This window comes from Erpetoichthys calabaricus, chromosome 3, assembly GCF_900747795.2.
Source record: "Erpetoichthys calabaricus chromosome 3, fErpCal1.3, whole genome shotgun sequence".
Classification (NCBI taxonomy): domain Eukaryota; kingdom Metazoa; phylum Chordata; class Cladistia; order Polypteriformes; family Polypteridae; genus Erpetoichthys; species Erpetoichthys calabaricus.
In genome coordinates this window covers 88,814,727-88,836,421 of record NC_041396.2, presented here as the reverse complement: position 1 = coordinate 88,836,421, position 21,695 = coordinate 88,814,727, and the positions used below count along the sequence as shown (strand labels likewise).

The 21,695-nt window shown below is 38.8% G+C and overlaps 1 protein-coding gene across 5 annotated transcripts in view; it reads left to right on the top strand.

Annotated features, from left to right (window-relative positions):
• ampd2b (adenosine monophosphate deaminase 2b) overlaps positions 1 to 21,695 on the top strand; it is a 162,442-nt gene that overhangs the window by 109,376 nt on the left and 31,371 nt on the right. For all 5 annotated transcript variants that reach the window (XM_028797086.2, XM_051924989.1, XM_028797085.2 and 2 more), the window contains exons 4-6: positions 15,296 to 15,364; positions 18,289 to 18,397; positions 19,008 to 19,194. In XM_028797086.2, coding sequence (XP_028652919.1) covers positions 15,296 to 15,364; positions 18,289 to 18,397; positions 19,008 to 19,194 — 365 coding nt within the window. The remainder of the gene's footprint in view (positions 1 to 15,295; positions 15,365 to 18,288; positions 18,398 to 19,007; positions 19,195 to 21,695) is intronic.

Here is a 21,695-nt window from a genome sequence, read left to right as displayed (position 1 = left end):
ATGTTTGAAATTTTCTTTAAAACGCAGTCAGCACTTTCTTTGATTTTATGCACATTCAGATGTACCAACGTCAGATATGACCAAAATGTTTATTTCAAAAGTGGAAATAATTATTGCTACTACCTCAGACTCTGTTCAGTTATAGCTTTTTTTTGCCTTTGTTAGATGTGACCAAATTTAAAAGGAAAACAATGAATAAACATTAAATTAAATAAACATAAAATGTTTTGCAATACATTCATTTGTGTTGGTTTAAAATTTTTTATTAGCTGCTGCTTACTGGCCACTGAAAATGTCTGGCCCAGCTAAATTTCTTAGTTTGAAGATCTGGCCCAGCTGAATTTGTAATTGAATAGCCCTGATCTAGAGGGTCGGACCTAGAGACACCTGTAGGGCCTTTGTGAGGGAAGGACTGAGAACAGTTCATAGCTGGGGTGGGTGGAACCACAGGTGATATGGATCCCTCTGTATAAGCAACGCTTTGTGTAGATGTCTTTCACAGCTGAAAGTGGGATGCCAATGATATGTTCTACGGTTTTAACAATTCTCAGCATGGCTTTTGGTCAGTGACTGTGCAGTTGCCAGACCACATAGTTACGTAACTGTTCAGGATGTTCTCTATTGTGCATATGTAAAAAGTCACAAACAATTTAGATGGCAAATGGGCTTTTTTCATCCTTAAGAAATGAAAGTGTCATGGAGCCTTCCTTCCCAAGGAGGAGTTATAAGTTGTCCCTATTAGATCCTCTGCGCTTTAAAGATAGACACCTATTCAACTTCAGTTTTGTTGTTGCACAGGGGGATGGGGACATTTTGTGGACTTCCTAAAGTCCAAAATCAGTTCCTTAGCCTTTCGGATGTTTCGAATTAGATTATTATTTGTGCTGTATGCTGCTAGCTGCTGAACCTCTTCTCCGTAAGCCTTCTCATTGTTATTGTTTGAAATTTTGCCCACTGCCTGTGAAGAAACACCACCCAATGTAGTAATTTAAAAGTACTTTGATCTGTTTTTATTTGCATGCACCATCCTTCTAGTAAAAGAAAAAAAAACACACCTTTTGTTACTTACCAGTTTGTTCCTCTAGTGCACAAGTGGAGTGGCTGTTGGTTGTCGGTCTTGGAGTGGACAGGGTGGAGTGTGTTTCCATGCAAAGGGCCGTCGGGTTGGGGCGCATGCCTGCTGCCTGTCGTGCTTCGTCCTGGCGTTCTTCTGGTGTGGTCATGGTGTTTCGACGCCAATCAGGGGCATAGGAGGATGATGTGATGCGGAATGTTGGCAGCGCAGGCGGCTCAGATAACGTTTACGCTAGGAGTGTGACTGGGGAGCGCCAGGGGTGTTAGACCCGAGTCAAATGATGGTTGATCCGGGATAAAAGCCGGTCTTTATGCCAGAAATGGGAGAGTTCAGATCAGACCAGGAGAAGGTTAATCCGTGAGCTGCAGGGTGATGTAACGACAGGGAAAAGGCAGGTATTCTGATTTGCCAGGACAAGTCAGCATTAACCCAGAGTTTTGATTTACTGGAGAAAGCAGACTAAGAATTTTTTTTTTTTACTAAAGATCTTATTAAAAAGGGGGTTGATCAAGTTGGATTGATGAAACAGGAACACAGTTGTGGGTAAAGACCGAATACAGTAGGAGGCTCAGCATGCCACACTTTGGTGCACCCATACTCAAAAACAGGGTAGAATGTGTGTTTACCCACCCTAAAGTCCTGGGGCCATTCTGGTGTGGTTAGTAGTCAAGTGTCTAAATGCATATGAGGGTATTTAGACCTAAGGAGTAGAGATTGTTAGCCAGCTTGAAGGGGATGACTATCTTAAATGAAGAACCACAGTAGTAAATGTTTTGGCACCTTTGCTTAAAATGTCTGTTACTGTGAATAGCTAAGTGAGCAGAAGATGAACTGATCACTAAAAGGCATAATGTTAAAGATGACACGTTTCTTTTCAGCATTTTATGCAAGAATAATGTATTGTTTTTGTTTTGTACAATTGTACGGTGAAAAAAGGAAATGGAGCACCATGCAAAAATTTGGGCACCCCAAGATATTTGAGTTCTCAGATAACTTTTCTAAGGTCTCAGACCTTATTTAGCTTGTTAGGGGTATGGCTTGTTCACCATCATCGTTCGAAAACTCCAAGTGATGCAAATTGCAAAGCTGTATAAATATTCTGGCTCCTCAAACCATGTCCCAACAATCAGCAGTCGTGGGCTCCTCTAAGCAGCTGCCCAGCACTCTCAAAAATAAAGTAACTGATGCTCAAAATGCAGGATAAGGCTACAAGAAGAGAGCAAAGCATTTTCAGGTAGCTGTTTCCTCCATTAGTAATATTATTAAAAAATGGCAGTTAACATGAATGGTGGAGGTCAAGTTAAGGTCTGGAAGACCAAGAAAACTTTCTGAAAGCTTGTTGGATTGCTAAAAATGCAAATAAAATCCCCTGTTTGACTGCAAAAGACCTTCATGAAGATGTAAGAGACTTTAGAGTGGTGGTGCACTGTTCTACAGAGCAGCGACACCTGAACAAATATGACCTTCATGGTAAAGTCAACAGAAGAAAACTTTTCCTAGGCACAAAATTCAGTGCCTAAAGTTTGCAAATGAACATCTAAGCAAGCCTAATGCATTTTGGAAACATGTCCTCTGGACTGATGAAATCAAAATAGAATATTTTGGCCAATATGTGCAAAGGTATGTTTGGAGGAAAAATGGTGCTGAATTCCAGGAAAAGAACACCTCTCCATCTATTAAGCATAGGGGTGGATCGATAATGCTTTGGGTTTATGTTGCAGCCACTGGCACAGGAAACATGTCACTGTTAGAGGAAAGAATGGATTTAAATAAATACTAGAAAGTATACAGTTATAAACTGAAGCTTTATCCTTGATTATAAGTGTTTTGACTGATGGATTAATAACTCATATGTGGTTGGTTTGTGTCTGATTTTGTCCAAGGATGGACTAACATCTGGAGTTCATTCAGGCCTGGGCCTGCACCTGATGCTCCTGAGTAAGGCTCACTGCAACCTTGTAATGAGTAAAAACGATGCCGAACAAGGTTGGATTAATGTGATAAAAATTAAATACTGTGCAAACCTCTTTATACAGAGTCTAATCCTGGGATTAATTGACACATTTGTGGGTCCAGGGCATACAGTATATTAACAAAAGGTGGAAGTTGGCCTTACAATTTCATGTATCACAACCTAGTACATTTCCTGATGGCTTACCATTTTCATTTGCAAACAAAGCAGTATATTTGAGAAGGCAGATCTGCAATATGTCACAACACACTCACTTACTGTATGCTGACATTATTGTAAGTGAACCAAACATAAGAGACCCGAAGAGTGAGGTGTCTGAATAGGTTGCACATTTTCACAAACATTTGTGCAAGATTGTTGCTTGTTGCAAAGTTATATATATTTCTACAAATTCTGGATATTGGCTAGGCTGTGAAACCAAGAGTCCGTTTCTCATCAAAAGTCAGTCGAAAGGGAAACTCTTGAGTTAATTCTGTCAAATGCAGCTGTGTGCTGTTTTCTATGTAGCCATTAACATGCAGCTAAACTGAAGCTTTTGCCACAAGCAAAATTGCACAGAAAAATGTCACTTTGTCTGCACTAGTTAGTAGAACGATGTATTTTTTGTTTCCAATGAACTTGAAATAATAACTTTGAAAATCATTTGGATATTTTTTTCTTTTTCAATAACTTTCACATCAAGCACAATTACAGGGTTTGTTAAATATAAATCTCAATGAACTTTATGTAATTTTTGGATTTTGACAATGTTATAATTTTGTGTACATGAAGTCATTGTGGCCATGTGAAAAGAAGTATATTTATAAATTTTCTGAATATTGTGAAGGTGTTTAGTTTAACAGATAGTGGCCATTATAATGTATTTTTTAAAAGATTTCAGCCAAAATGGGTTATACTAGTAGAAAAATGCATTTGTATACTTTGAGTTCCATCCATCCATTTTCCAACCCGCTGAATCCGAACACAGGGTCACGGGGGTCTTCTGGAGCCAATCCCAGCCAACACAGGGCACAAGGCAGGAACCAATCCCGGGCAGGGTGCCAACCCACCACAGGACACTACTTTTGAGTTTAATTAGAAAAATATTTAGCAATTGTATGCATACTTTATATAAGTACTTATTACTTGGATATCCTTTTTCAGTCTTGTGGCAGGAGTATATCATGTTAGTCTCAGCTAGGGAATCCATTCCCGGATGGGTTTATCCATTCCCGGGAATCCCGCATTTCATTTCCGGAAATCCCGGGCTCCCGGGGATGACACAGTGACGGGCATCTCACATGTGAACGGTTTTAGAATGACCGACACTTATTTTTAATAAAACTACTGCAATATGTTGACACAAATAAAAGACTCACCTTATCTACAAGCAGTTCATGCTGTCATATTAGTACATGTATCTTTAGTTGCGGTAATAAGAGCGTAGAAAGCACAACGTCCTCACAGGTGGCGCAGTGATAGTGCTGCTGCTTTGCAGTAAGGAGACTGGAAGATTTGTGGGTTCACTTCCCAGTTCCTCCCTGTGTGAATAGTGCTTTGAGCATTGAGAAAAGCGCTATATAAATGTAATGAATTATTATTATTATTAACGTGTCCAGCATGTGGTCGTCCAGGCAAGAGCGCACCTTTGTGCAGAAGTACGCCAGCCGCTGAGAAAGCACGCTCTGCCTCCACTGAAGTAGGCGGCACAATCATCAGATACTTATACACTTGTTCTAAACAACGCCCGCGCTTGCCGTTGCTCTGAAACACCACCATTTCAGCTTTTACTGATGCATCCAGTTTCTTGTTATCATTCTGTGATGGCAAGTTTCTTGGCACAGATAATGCGGATGCAACAGACTGACACACTTGCATTGCAATTTCAAGTTGCTGTTCAAAGCTGTTGTCTGATGAAGTGCAAGCTGCAGCAATGGCGCTACCTTAATTATTTTCAACTATAACTCTGTTATTTCTTGATCGATTTTTACACTTTTACACGCTATATATGTGAGCTTGGCCATTCACGTTTTCCCTGGAATTACAGCAGTTTAATTTCCGGGAATGCGGGAATGAAAAATGTCCGGGAGCCTGGGAATGGATTCCCTAGTCTGAGCCATCAGAGTGCTCGTGACTATGATTTAGTAGAAATGTCAGTGCCATTGAAGTGGTAAACACTAACCAAGACTTCAGTTATCTCCTCGTGGCATCATGTTGTATCATATTGTCTTATTTACTGCACACTTCTGTTGACATAAGATCTCGCAATAAGTTAAAATGGATGGGTGGATTGTACATAAACCTGATTGACTAATATTTTCTTTGCAACAGGCCCCATTAGCTAAGAGTGTAGACTATTATGAGAGAATTTGCCCCCATTGAAATATAATTTTATTAAAAGTATAATCAAGGTCAACAGTTGTATCTTAGTTGCAAATGGTTTTCGCTTCGCTCGCCAACCCCCATTTTTGTTTTTCCGGATACACACTTTTAAGATTTTTTTTTTCTTTGAATTGTTGCTATTTCATTAGTTTCACTTTTATTTCTGAACTTATGTAAAAACCAATATTTGGAATCTTTCGAGTCCCAATGTGCTGAATCTTTTTAATGAGGTCATTGAGACATGTGTTTAATGACTTTGTACCATAATTCAGGATAGGTTTCTCTGTTTGGAATTACAGCACAGACAAAGCAATCAACATCATCAGCAGTTAATAATTTTTTTTGCAAAGTAATCAATAGATGCATGTGAGGCAAACTCCGTTTTTGAAATTCTCTTGACTTCAAAGCCTTACAATATTTACATACTTCTGACATATCACCTGTGTCCATATATTCAATCTCTATTCGCCTTTTCATTATTTCTCCGAGTAATAATTTATCTTTCTTTGCGCTAATGCGATGTTTACTTTCTTTTATGACAGTCGTTTTTTTCTGCTTTCATATTCTGTATCTTGCTCTGCATGTGTTTTGCGCCAACTTTTTTTTGTTTAGTCTTTTGAATTCCAGTTTTCATTATCTCTAACCTGCTCTGCATGTATTTAGCTCCCTTGTTTTTTAACCTCTTTATGACATTTTACTTTGTTTTCTACTGTGTTTTATTTCTGACCTCGCTTTGTCCTGCTTTTGCTTCAATGACACCTGGTCCGTGGTGATTATTTTCCCTTTTTCGAGTAATAATTTCCGTTTGTTTGCGCTACTGTGATCTTTACGTTCTTTTTTTATACTTTCTAATTTTCCTACTTCCATATTCTTTAACTTTCTCCACATGTGTATCGCACCAACAATTTTTTTTTTTTTTTTTTTTTGAGCCTTTCGAATTCCATAGCTTTCATAATCTCTAACCTGCTTTGCATGTGTATAGCACCAATGTCCGGATTGGACGTGCTTTTTTTCAATTCCACTTGTTCCAGGCTGATAATTACTTTCCTTATTTTCTGAATTTGCACCTAGATTATTCTTTTTCTCTTTTGTCTCTCCGACACTTTTGAGTCTTTTTTCTCTGCGCTGCTTTCTTCTTCACTTAGTAGTCTACATTTCATCTATAACGTATTGTCCTTATACACTTTATATGCGCTGAGAGCCCTGGATCTCTGTGTACTCAAAGCCAAACAAAACACGACTGAGTGTGTTGATGCTCGTGCTCATATTTGGTTGCAAGTAGGGCGTGTCTTGCAAAAATCTCATGTTCTACATCATCGCGAGATGGTCCTGGGTCAATCTCTTGGCACAAAATCTCATGTTTAGCCACGGAGCGTCTTGCGGGGACCTTAATCTCTTTAGTCTCGTGGGTCTTTTAAGTGTCTTCCGTGATCTTAACATGAAGATCACATCTCGACACCCTACTGTTTTTCTGCAGGATTTTTTTTTTTTTATAATAAAGAGAAATCCTGGGACGAGACATGACTTTTACAGAGAGATACTTTCAACTCCCGAGAGATAAGACTTTGTGCCAAGAGATTTAACCACGCCCGGGGCTGAAAGTAAAAGACAAAGAGTAGATGACAAAGTAGAACGTCATAAAGAGGTTTCAAAAAGTTGGCGCAATACACATGCAGAACAGGTTAGAGATAATGAAAGTACTAAAATTCGACAGTCTCAAAAAAATGATAGTAAAGATCGCATTAGCACAAACAAATGGAAATTATTACTCTGTGAAATAACAGAACAGCGAAAAGAGATCGAATATATTGTCCGGATTTAAACTTTTAAGTTGGAGACTTGTAGATCATCTAATTCATGTTGCCATAAGGGAAAAGTAGTGTTTCTTCCCAATGAAAAGGTGTATCCGTGAGAATTAAAAGATTTGTTGTTTGAAAGTGAAATTCACATACGCAAAGTGGCTGGTGTGTAGCACAGGTCGGGGGGTTGGCGAGCGAAGCGAGCAGGGGGCAAAACCCCCTAGTAATCTTAGATTTTCAAATAGCAAGTTCAGTGGCCAATTTGAGAAGCATACTAATTGTCATTTTAAGCATGTTTCATAATGTTGTCACCAATATTTACAATGTATTGAAAGATGTGTCCCTTGATTCGCACAAAAAAATTTGAACTAAGACACATGTTTCATGATCCTGTAACCACCATGTTTCATGATAGTCTATTATTTGTATAGAGTGTGATGCTCTGCCTTCAGTCCACGTGCATATGCTGTAGATGGTCTAAATCTACTGTATATCATCTTGCAGGATCTAAATTCTTTCTCTTGTGTGACTTGCATCTAGCCATGATCTGTGCACCTCTGATGTCCCGCAGATAATATTTTTCTTTGGGCAGGTTTACTTATCTCAACTTTAGAGCTCTGGAAGTCTTACCGGAAGATGTTCACTGGATTATTGGCTATTCTTTGACCAAAGACTGTTTTGTAAAATTACAGAATTTAAGAGAATAGATTTAAGAGAAGAGAACTTTATCCAAAGATGGACTTAATACTTTAAATGTTTAGAGGCCATTGACATTTTTATACCCATCTCCAGATATACAGCATAATTTTATCACAAGTTCTGTGATTATCTCCTTTACAGTATATAGCAGTAGCTCAGACATGTCCTATAGTATCTGTTGTTACATGCTTTTATAGATAGTTGTACTTATTGTTTTTTTTTTTTTTTTTTTTTTTTTTTAACTAAATGACTTACAAGAAAATTATATGCTTATGAGGTTAGCATTTAATTGTAATAGCTTAGCAGTTTTCTGTCTTATTTTAAATAACCTCTAAAAGTGCAGAATGTTAGTTTTACTTTGATATTTTAGACCATTTGTAATTGATTACTATCAAAAAAAATCTACATATACTGTATTTAATTTAAATTGTCAACATAGAAAAATATAAAATGTGATTTTTTTATGTAATCTGATTAACTGAATATTCAGTTTACACTTCAATTTAAAAATGTTAAACCTACAGTATTTTTATTGTACTTATTAAGCTTATATAACTTGAATAGTATAGACTTAATGAAAGTAAAAAAAATATTAACCACAATATTTATTAATTTTTGTTTAGGATTACTCTTTACAGCTTTAACCTGTATGCTTTTAACCTGTATTTTAATTTACCATCCTACATTATCAACATTTTTGCAGTTTGATTAAACCTCTTTTACAATGCACTGCCCCTGACAGCATCACTAAAGCTATTTGGTTGGTCCTACCATTGATGATACATATGTTATATGTGCATTTTTAATGTAAATGTAATTCTAGGAAGACAATTTAACAGGTGTCACATAAAGATTATACAAAGTATTAACCAATGTTAATATGTATATAATGTTATTTAAAAATGAAAAGAAGTTTCATTATCCATTTTAGATATGGAGAAGGCATTTGATAGAATGCTACGAGAGGTATTGAGCTGGGATTGAGAAAGTAATGTCTGTGGTGATATCAATATATGATGCTGTACAAATGATGGTCCGGACAGCAGATGAAAATAGCAATAGGTTTGTCATGAATGTGGGGTTGAATCAAGAATCCACACTGATTCCATTGCTTTTCAGGTTAATGATTTTAGGTTGACTAGAGAAGCATGTGAAGAATGACCATGGGAGCACTTGTACACTGATGATCTTGTATTGATGCCAAAGACTGAAGCAGAACTGAAGGAAAAGATATAATAAAAATAATCGAATAAATGTCAAATAAAATGGATGAACTGTCTGCGCTTAGTCGGGCCATGGACCATACATGGTCCACGGTTCTTGAGGCTGATCCTCCAATTACCTGTGAACCACCAAATTTCACTGAGATTGCAAAGGTGGTGAACCAGCTGGGGGGGGGCTTGATGGGGTGGTGGGGATAGTGGGGTGGTTGCAGGGATCTGTGGTATCCGGGGTGAACTTCTCCAGGCTGGTGGTAAGGCTGTCCTCCTGGCATTGCAAGCAATCTTTGCTTCCATTTGGGAGACTGGCATCATCCTAACTGACTGGAAAACGGGACTTGTCATCCCTATCTGGAAAGGGAAAGGTGATCGCCTGGATTGCAGTAACTACAGGGGGATAACACTGCTCTCGGTGCCGGGTAAGGTCCTTGCTAGGGTCGTCCTCAATAGGATTCGTGATCACTTGCTCACCTACCAGCGACCGGAACAGTCTGATTTTATGCCTAAGAAGTCTACCATCGACCGCATCCTGGCACTGAGGGTTCTCATGGAGCGCAAATGAGAATATCGGCAGAGTTTCTTTGTAGCCTTTGTCGATTTTCGCAAAGCGTTCGACTCAGTTGATCAAGCTGCCCTGTGGGACATCCTGAGGATTTGCGGGATACCCTCGAGGTTGCTGGATATCATGGCCAGCCTGTACACTGGTACTGTGAGTGCTGTGCAGTGTGGAGACAGGACCTCTGCGTTTTTCCCAGTTGATTCTGGGGTTCATCAGGGGTGTGTTCTTGCTCCTACTCTGTTCAGTGCTTGTATGGATTGGGTGTTGGGCAAGGTCGTGGGATCCAGCAGCTGTGGGGTATCTGTTGGTGAAGAAAGGTTCACGGATCTTGACTTTGCTGACGATGCTGTGATCGTTGCGGAGTCAATGGAGGCTCTGATCGGGGTGCTCGAGAGACTGAGCGAAGAGTCTTGAGTGTCTGGGCTTGCAAGTGTCCTGGATAAAAACCAAGATCCAGGTCTTTAATGAGCTCTTGGGCACAGCCATCAGCAGTGTGTCTGTTTGCAGAGAGAGTGTCGACCTTGTCGAGAGGTGTACTTACCTGGGCGGTGACATTCATGTCTCTGGTGACTCTTCCTATGAAGTCAGTAGACGGATTGGTAGAGCATGGGGGGTCATGAGGTCTCTGGAAAGGGGTGTGTGGCGCTCCTGATATCTATGCAAAAGGACGAAGGTCCAAGTCTTTAGAGTCCTGGTGCTTCCTGTCTTGCTATATGGTTGTGAGACATGGACACTATCCAGTGACCTGAGACAAGACTGGACTCCTTTGGTACTGTGTCTCTCCAGAAAATCCTTGGTTACCGTTGGTTTGACTTTGTGTCGAAAGAGCTGTTGCTCATGGAGTCCCGAATGAGGTACATTACCTCCATTGTGAGGGAGTGTCAGTTACAGAGGGTGGGACTGGACCGTGTGTCTGCCTGGGGGGTTGCAAACCAGGATCCCGAGTTGTTTCGTTGTGTAGTGGGTACGGCAACGCACTGTACCAGTGCATGCTCACCAACTTGACTTGACTTGTAACTTGTTCCACTCGAGGAAATGACAAGCTGGACCTGCTGTATTAAAATGTTAAAGAGTAATATCTTGCTCCTTGACCACAACGTAATTCATATTATTCCCAGCTAAAAGCCTGTTATTAGACAGCAAACTGTTACCACCAGAATAGTGAGGAAGTGGTGCCTGGAGGCTGAAATGGCTCTGAATGACTGCTTCCAAATGACAGACTGGGAAATTGGTATGTGAGTCAACTGAGGATGACATTGAAAAACACTGTCACTGCATCACATACTATATTAATTTACTGTATGTGTTAACAGAGTGGTACCCACAAAGACAGCATGCTGCTTTCCAAATAAACAACAACTAAGGAGACGAATGGTCCTAAATGAGAAAGAGAGAGCATTCAGATCCGGTGACAAAGAATGTCTGAAGGACATACAGCATCTGCTAAAGAAAAAGCTGAGTGAAGGAAAGGAAGCTTGCAGAGCTAAAATAGAAAACCGACTCACTCAGAATAACATGAAGGATATCTGGAACAGACCGAGTTGACTCAACTTGTGCAATCTGGAGCTCAGATGCTAGAAGGGGATGTGGACAAAGCTAATACCCTGAACCAATTTTTAATTGATTTTCCCTCCCATTTCCACCTTCTTCCAATGACCAATCTCCCAACACAATCTTTTCTACATCAACAACTCCTACCACATCAATTGCAGTGGCTACTGACAAGTCCACCTCTTGACAATCACTGTGGGCTCTCCATAATTGAACACCAAGTAAGGAGACAACTGAGGAAGATACACATAGGAAAAGCTGCAGGACCATATGGAGTAAGTCCTTGAGTTCTTAAGGTCTGTGCTGACCAACTTTGTGGTGTCCTCTATCACCTGTTTAATCTGTCCCCAAGGCTTCAGGAAGTGCCGCTGCTGTGGAAAACATCCTGCATTGTTACTGTTCCAAAGAAGGACTAATGACTACAGACCAGTGGCACTTATGTCTCAGATCATGAAGACCTTTGAGAGACTGGTCCTCTTGTGGTAGACCACTTGGACCCACTGCAGTTTGCCTATCGGACAAAGATTGAAGAGGAAGACACAATTATGTATCTGCTCCACAAGGCTTATTCTCACCTGGGCAAAGTTGGCAGCACTGTGAGAATTATGTTTTTTGATTTCTCCAGTGCATTCAATACCATCTAGCCATCCTTGTTAATGGGTAAACTCAATAGATACGCAGGTGGATGAGCCTATGGAGTCCTGGATAATGGAGACTATCTGTTGGGCAGACCACAATTTGTGGGACTCAAGGACTGTGTTTCTGATATGGCTGTGAGAAACACAGGAGCACCACAAGGAACAGTCCTGTCTCCTTTTCTCTTTACTCTGTATACCTCAGACTATAAATAAAACACCAGGTCATGTCATTAGCAGAAATTCTCAGATGATTCTGCAATTATGAGGTGTATTGATAAAGAAGATGAGACAGAGTATAGGAGTCAGGTGGAAAAGTTTATTTCTTGGTGCAAAGAGAATTGTCTGTACCTTAACATCAGCAAATCCAAGGAACTGGATACTGATATTCACTGCACCAAAGAGCCTCTATATCCGGTCACATTCAAGGAGTGAATGTGGAGGTGGTCCACTCCTACAAGTACTTGGGGGTCCACATTAATGACAGGTTGGACTGGTCTTGGAACACAGAGGAACTATGTAAAAAAATGGCAGATCAGGTTATTTTTGCCTTCAGAGACTGCATTTATTTAATATGGGAAGTGACATCCTTCACATCTTCTATAACTCTGTGATGGACCGTGTGATTGTTTTTTACACTGGTGTGTGCTGGGCTGGTAACATCACTTCAACAAACTAATTAAAAGGGCAAGCTCAGTTACAGTTCACACTCTGGACCTCCTGGAGATCGTAGTGAAGGAGAGGATTAAAACAAAACTTCAGTTATGAACAAAGCTGCACATCTTTTGTCTGACACACTAACACTGAGGACTGAGGACTTTGAGCAGAAGTGTGTCAAAAAATGCTACTGGGGCTCCTTTATACCGACAGTAATATGTCTGCATAATGCCACACTGGGATTGTGACAGCCAAATCAGAACATTTCTTTCTTTTGAATTTTTTTTTATCATTCCAGTGTTTTTCAGACCAAAGTGTGTGTGTATATATTTATTTTCAGGCTTATCTACCTATTTATGTATTTATTTATTTATTTAAATAGCTTCTGTAAAAAGCCAAATTTCCTCATGGGAATCAATCTAACTTACCTAGTTAGGAAGAGAAAGACTTCAAGGTAAATGCAGTAAAGACCAAGGTGAGGTTGGTGGTACAGAGTTTGATACATGGGTGTTTGACATGTGTGGTGGAGAGATTAGGAGAAACTCTGGTCAATGCATGGTTTATCAGAAGTGGGTGCATAAAAGTAGTGGTGTGAAGGGCAGCCTGCAGGCAGTGAGTACAACCTTTTGTTTGTAGGAGGCATAGAGAGAAGTGCAGATTGTTTATGATGTAACTGTAATTAAATATCAGCAGATTTTTGATAAATTGGGGAAAATGTTGCTACTTGGGTGACACGTTGAGTGCAGATGGAGGGCACATCAGTGGTACCAAGGGTGCGAGGTGTGTGGAAGAAATTCTGGGAGATGCCCTCCATTTTGATTTGTAAAGAAATTTCCCTTGCATTGAAATGGAAAGTTTATGAAAGCTATGTGAAGAGTGCTGTGCTCTATGGAAATCACACATGGCTAATGAAGACGGAATATCAAGCAAAGCTGTAAAGGAACAGAGATGAGAATGATTGGGTGGATGTGTGGCGTACTGCAGAGTGAGATGAAAACAAATGCTGAATTAAAAGAAAGACTGGTGTGAAAATGATAATTGTTGTGCTGAGCAGACTCAGGAAGACGATGATTGGGTGAAGAGATGCATGAAAATATGAAGGTGGAGGAGATGAGGCTCAGGGTTAATCTGAAGATGGTTGGAGTAGTTGTTGTCATAAAATATGAAAACTATGGGTCTCACCCCAAATGAGGCCCAGGATCAGATGAACAAATTTTTAATTATATTGCAGTTGTTAGACTTTTTTTAAAAAAAAAACAAAGTACACAATTTTTCTTTTTAGAGATTGAAGGAACACACTCTTGTTTTTTCCTGTATGTCAGTAAATAAGCTTGTATATACAACATGTGAAGGACTAGTGTAATTTCTTGTGTTGGTTTCTGCCTAACTGGCTGAACACTGTCGGAATAGGTTTGTGTAAATTTGAATCAGAGGGTTTAGATTTTTTTTTTAAAGGCTGGAAGTGTATCTCTGTCGGACATGAGCAGAACATGATATAATCCAGTAGAGAAAAGGGCACACATAAAGGAATACTGCCCTTCAAATTCTACTTTGCAAAGATTCAAATGAGTCCTGTTGTTTGCGCTGGTGGAAAATTGTGCAGCATTGCACCCAAATGCATGTACAATATATTGCCAAGGAACAGGTGTGTATTATAGCCTTCTAAAATCTTTAAATGCATCCGCTATTAATTTAGGGTTTTCTGTAGTTTTTTCAGTTAAGTGAGCAAAACATTCACTCGTTACTCTGTTTTGTTTTGACCTTGAATACTCTTTGACACTTTTGTTGGCTGTTCTGATCAGTAACTGTAGAGGATATTACATTTGGACCCTCAAAAACCTTTCATACTCTGGTATGAAAAAACAAAACCCCTTGTAATAATTACTTGATACTTGAGCACCTGAATCCCAAAAAAATCCCTCCTGGACATGTGCTGGAAAATTCTCACGGATAGAAAAGAAATATTTTATATCAGCAAAAAAGAAAGTATTTCCCACTAGGAGGTTTTTCTAGGCTTTTAGAAATCCATGTAAATGTGGGTTCTTGTTGTAACAAAAAACTGAAAAACTCCAGGAGGGTGAATACTTTTGTATGCTTATACACATATGATGATGTCATGATGCTAAGCTAGGATTATCCACTTCCTCCATTTTCCACTTCAATAAATCGTGAATCGCGAGACAGCTGGTTGGGATTTGTTCAAGCACGGAAATGATTTATGATGGTTTTGAATTACTTGGCAGTTTTCTGTTGTCAGCCAATACATTGCTAATGGCACTGGTGGATTTTTTGTTTCTAAATTGGTTTTCACACTGCAGTGTGTGTAGTGACCAGTATTTCCAGACTGGCTATTCCTCCTAACTGAATAGTTGCAGTTAGAATTTCAGTGGGTCAAATATTGATTAACATAATTGCTGGTAATTTGTATATGCCCATCAGTGAGATTCACAATTTGAGATCCTACAACTTTTTTTTTTTTTAATTTTAACAGAACAATTTAGGGGAAGGAAGCGTTGCCTAAAATCTAACCCTGACTTGTGCCTGTTTTTCTGAAGAGACAATGGGGTATTTTTGCTTTGCTTCTTTGTGAGTTGTAATTTACAGGATTTAATATTTCTACTCTTATTTTTTTCTCCTTCCATGTTCCCTGTTTTTTGGGTCCTTTGTTATGATGGTTTTGTAACTTCTCTTCTTTTCTTTCTGCCTTCTGTCTTTATCTCTTCTTTCTGATGCTTTGCCTCGCTTCCTGTTGCCTTATCCGCCTCAGGTATGAGCCCGAGATTTTGGTCAGAGCCAAGCAGGACTTCATGAAAATTGACAGCGCCACTGACCTTGAGTGAGTTTGTTTTTCTCTTTGTAGTTACATCTGGTGTTGTTTTCTGCTGCAGCTCCTGGAAAATTTCGGTTTTGTTAATGTGGTGCCATTGTTAAAATTGTTAACTGAAATCTTTTTTTAATACAAAAGGATTGTATCAGTAATACTTTCCAGAAATACCTGTGGGTACAGCGGGTAGGTATCTGCAAATAAAGATATACACATAAATGATGTATTTGATGGCTAGACTGACAAATTGGAAAAATTATTAAAGTGGAAATATTAAGAAACCATCTGTAGATTTGCATGTAATTTTTAAACTCCTACCTTTTCAAGTAGACCCAAAGAGTCATTAAGCATTTCTTGACTCGCCCTGTATTCTAACAAATTTTCTTCAAAATCTACAATTAATTGAACTCCAAGCCTAATTAAACCTGTCATTTCTTGGGTTTCTGTGTATACTGTCTAAACAAAAAAATAGCAATGTCTTTTTTCTATTAACAACACTTGTAAGATATTGGCATATTATTAACACATAAAAGAATAGGTTTTGTTGAATTTACTTGTTGCTAACATTTTTTTTACAAAATGTTTTGATTTAAAGCTGCTACTTAACAATGATCTCACAGGTAGAAATTAAAGCACTTCATCTGCTTCTGGAGAGGTTCCTTTGTCATTTATATGTCTAATCATTGTTTAACTTTTGTTTTAGAGGAAAAAAATTGAAGTCTGATCTTAAAATTAGAAGTTCAACCTGACACAAGATACTTATAATAAAAAGTTAATCACGTAAGCTGGCATACTTTCACCTGCTCTAATAATAAAATACCACTTAAAGAAATAACAAAAGTTAAACCTAGACTTAAATTTTTCTATTCAACGGATCATTTAAAACTACTCAAAGAAAATGGAAACCATTCACTGTACTGTATATTACACAGCGACAGCATATTTTATTGGACATAGTTATGGCATTTACTGCTTCACTTTTCAAGACGCAGTTCTGCTGCTGTATACCTTCTTAACAGAGCCATTTGTTGGGTAATTATTACATTTTTTAAGAATAGCTTTAGTATTCTGTTTTAATAGTTATTTGGTTATTCACACAAATATGCACATTTTACTGTGTATATGACATGAAAATTAAAGCAATAATGGAGTGATTTATAGTAGATTTCATGTAAAATCTAATAAAGTGCACAATACTGTATATATCGAAACAAAGCATTTGAAATCTCCTCATGATACTTCAGATTAAATTGTATATGCAGTTGTATTTGACACTCAAGATAATAGGTGGTGAGTACAAAGTAACCAGTATGCAATAATAAGGGCAATAATAAGAATTCTAACAAAATCATAAAAATTACTTAATGTATAAGTGCTCTGTTTCTCCACACACCTTGTTGTCTTTCAGTTTTACCTTTTATTAGTTTATATTTTAACCACATCTGTTTTTGCCAAACCAAGCTTATACTGTATATTTTCCTCTATCAGGGTTTCTTAAGCAGTTAAAGCTGAAATAAGATTTGTAGTAAAGAGTTACTATAAAATAGCCATGGCCATTTTCTTGTCAGTCTTAGGGCAGCTGTGACCTTTAAAGCATTAAACGACAGCAGGGATCGCTGTGTACCCTCTGTACCTCAGATACCTTGTTGCTTTCATCTACATCCCTTCCTGGATTAGATTTGAATGCTGTATTGTGGGCATTTCATTAGAAACACTAATTCACCCCAGTGACACTGCATGAAAAGGTGAACTCAAAAATAGAAATATCTGTGTGCACTATATGCGTATATAGTAATATCTTAGGAAAATTGGAAAATCCATGTCATTTTAGTTATTCCAGGCATTTTACAATGATCCAGGCTAACTGGGAAAGAAAATATTTTCAGACAGTCCTGGCACACTGAAATGAAACCATATGGTACCAAATAATGTTTAAAATAAGCAGTAAAACAAGAGCCTGACTGCCTTTCTGGGCCTGCATAAATGGCTGCTTGAATCCCTGTCTAAATGTTCACTAGAGTACCACAGGCAAGCTCTTCCTTTCTTATCCCCTGATTCTCCCACTCTCCTAAACCATGTCTACTTGTGTCACACTGACCATCATCCTAGGATCATTTCTGGGGTCAGGAACTGCCCTTCCTTTACCCTTGGAGAATATAGGGAAAAACTAAATTAATTGACTCCTGGTGAGTCTGCACATTTGAATCTTCAGTTACCCTTACATGCCTGTATCTCCATAACAACTATCTAGTTGTCTGCTCTATTAAAGTGACAGCGTGGTTTCACATGGTTCCTTAAATAGTCACCACTTCTGGCACTTCCTTCTTGAAACCACTTTCCCATTAGTCAAAGTTTCAGGCATCCCTGCTTACTACTTTTTTCACCTAAGCCGATGTTGTCAGTTTAATGCTTGTGTCCCATAGCAGTCTCTGCACTTCCATGGTGGAATCTGAAGGACCTTTCTTGCTGCCAGTGTGGAAGATCTTCGACGGGACCTAATCCAGCTCTGTTTCAATTGAGTGGTGCCCTTATCCCTGGAAAAAAATATACATGTATATATAAAATATATCTAAGCAATTTAACACAATTCCTCTTATAGAATAATGTAGAATAAACAGTGTAAGTGCCTTCTCTTGAAGCAAAAAAAGGAGGTGTGCCAACTTAGTCTAGCTTAAACTTCAATTTCCAATAAGTACTATAGGGAAAATACTTTGTTTTTGTGCTTTAAGCCATATGTAGCAGATGGAAGCAGCAAATCACACGCAAGTGTGAACACTAGAGCCACTTCTGAGTTAAACGGCACAGATGCCATGTATGGATGCTGATGTTTTGTCTTGCATCTATTAACCACGTTTTTTACATTATCATTCTAGAAATTGCATCCCGGGTTAAAAAAAATAATAATAATTACATTTCTAATAAGACACATTTTACAGGTACATGAAAGAAGAAAGTGATGTTGCAGTGGATCATGCCATTGAAAAGGAACTCATTCTTGAGCGAGAATTCCAGCGTGTCACCATATGTGGGGAAGAAAAATGTGGGGTAGGTAAATGTGTGTTTGAGGCACATTTCTGGATTAACAAAGTAAGGCTGCTGCCACCTCTTTATTATTCAGCTAGTATTTGTTTTTTGCATTTATTATGATATATTCTAAAATGGTTCTTAAGTTGTTAGTTTAATTTAGTTGGTGGCAACATGGTTACACAGTGGCTAGTACCACTGCCTCGCAGCCCTTGGAGACTGAGTTTGAAATACTGTCCCAGTCTCTGACTGTGAGGGGTTTGCACATTCTCCTTGTGTCTGCATGTTTTTTTAACCAGGTACTTCGATTTTCTTCAAATGTCCCAAAGATGTGTAATTTAGTCTGTTTGGTGACTTTAACTGGGCCCAGTTTTTTTTTTGTGAGTGTGGGTATGTTGGTGAATGCTCACCACAATAAACTGGTACACTCTCCAAGGTTGGCATGCCAAGTGCCACTTGGCAGGACTCTGCTAGTCTAAGACTCTAAATGGGATTAAATGAATTTGAAATTGATTGATGGGTGGTACAGTGTGTACAGTACCACACTGAAATGGGCTGCTCCAATAACCCTGCTCCTCATTCTTTTCCTTCCCGTTTTTTTATTTATTTATTTATTTATTTTTACCTTCAGGTTCCATTTACTGATTTGCTAGACGCAGCAAAGTGCATTGTGAAAGCATTGTTTATCCGAGAAAAGTATATGGCTTTATCTATGCAAGGATTTTGCAAAACCACAGCACGCTTCATTCGGGAGCTAGGTGACAAACCACCAGAATTGCAAGTGTATGAAGAGATTCCTGAGACCCCAGTGTCTGCAGGTAACACGGCAGCATTGAGATCAATTGTTGAAATGCCCCTTCAGCATCTAGGGCTTAGGCAATGCGTTGAATATACCATTAAACTGGGCCAAAAGTAGTTCTTGCCTCCTCACATTGGAAAAAGTCTTATGTACCTATTTAAGTCCAGGGGCAAAATTAAAATAAGAAATGGAAATATAAAATGCATAATGGCTTAAAAGTGTTTGTTCATGGTGACACAACAGGTTGCTGTTACATGATACAGAGCAAAAGTCAATACAGTTGTTTTAATTTATAGTATTACTATTTTATGCCTTAACACTAGAATTACCAGAGCCTACAAGAAAACTCGTAATTTCCGGCCCACCTTAAATCCATTCGCACCTCTTCATCAGCATCTTTTGTCCTATAAATGTGCCGATTAAGACAAGCAGCAAGCAGCCTGCTATTCCATCCCCCCACAGTCGCAGAACGTTCACAAAGTTCTCCCAGCTCATGCCTTGATTGATTATCTGGGAGTGAAGTGCTGGAATTTTAGAGTGGAAATAATAGATCGTTATTTGGAACACATGCATTTCATGTGTGTTCCGTTTCTACAGTAATCTGTGTAAACACATTGTTAAAACAGATACTTTTTCATATTTTAGTAACAAATGTTACAAAATGTAGGCATAAACTATAGAATGTGTGAAGCCTGAAGTCCAAAGATCAAATACACATTCACAAAAGGTTCAAGGACGATACAACAGCTTCCATGGCGTAGCAGTAAGATTTGCTGACTTGTAATCAAGAGTCCCCGCTTCGATCCTGACTGTCTCCTATATTTGCCGTTTTCAGTAGTGAGCTGCTGTTATTGTTAATATTATACAGTACACATATACATTTGGTTTGTGTCTGTAACAGCCGCTGTACATTTATAGGACTTGTAAAAGTTACCGTTTTTTTTTTTTTCACTTTTATTCTCTCAGTCACGACCATGGTGCATACTAAAGCCCCTCCACTCAGGGATCTGCCGCTGTTACTTTTTATCTGAAACTGGAAATAACTGTAAATGTGAGTGGTGTTTTGAGGCAATGGAACTGGACATTCTCTGATCTGGATAGATAAAAGACATAGGTATATATGATATTTGGAATAACTCATTTTATGACCTGTATAGTACATTTCAGAAAACATTGTGGCACAGATGCAACTTTATTCATATTATTCATATTCATTCGCATAACATCTTGTGGTAGTAATCACTGACTGCGTGTTTCGCGTGTTTTTTTTTCCTTCCCCAGTCTTGCCAGTCCCCACATGTTTCTGTATGGTGCTGTTTCTTTTGTACTCCAGGACATGCAGAGGAAAGAATAGTACAGAGGTCAGTTCAGCGCTATATGCAATCATCAGATTCAAATGTCAACAGTTTACACACACTCAAGAACTGTCCTTCCTACATTTACAACATGTGTACCTGTTGCAATATGCACACTTCTCTCTGTGCTGTGGTTTCTATTACACACCTGAAAGAAAGACAATATATGAGACATTTTGAAGAAATCATTTTACGACCTGAATAGTACCAATCAGAAAACATCATTGCACTAATGCAATATTATTTGAAAACGAACAGCGTCGGATCAGGTGTGAATTTATGCTGGCGCTGTTACTTAGAGTCAGATCAGTAGTGCAGCTGATTATTGTATGTGTGGCGTCTCCCCAGCAACGGATTTTATGTGCGCGAAAATAAATCTACTTTTAAAAGTCATCCTATTGTAATATCACGAAAATTCATATATTTAGGAAAACTCCTTCAACGACTGACACTTTACATTTTACCGGGCCAAGTTTGTTAATCGCAAATCTGACATCCTCAGAGTGAACACTTGCACAACAACAAACACTAATCCCACCTCTTTGGGGAAGCTGGTCTCCGCGTCTCAGTACCCGATTGGATTTTTCATGCATTATGTTTTAGGTCTTTCCTCATTTACCGAAATCCGATTGGATCGGCCGCGTGATATTTTATAGGTCCCGCCCTCTCTGTCTTGTGTGACGCGTCAGGCGGCCTTTGAAGCATCGCACCGTGCCCCGCGCATGCGCACTTCACCAGAAGACACACACACACGGACACATGGAGGCACACAGGGGTTTTATTAAAGAGGATAAGAGCAGCTCACTACTGAAAACGGCAAATTTAGGAGGCATTCGGGATCGAACCGGGGACTCTTGATTACAAATCAGCAAATCTCCCCGCTACACCATCATCCTAGAACCTTTTGTGAAAGTGTTTATTTGATCTTTGGACTTCAGGCTTCACACATTCTATAGTTTATGCCTACATTTTGTAACATTTATTACTAAAATATGAAAAAGTTTCTGTTCTAACAATGTGTTTACATAGATTACTGTAGAAACGGAACACACATGAAATGCATGTGTTCCAAATAATAATCTATTATTTCAACTCTAAAACTCCAGCACTTCACTCCCAGATAATCAATCAAGGCATGAGCTGGGAGAACATTGTGCACGTTCTG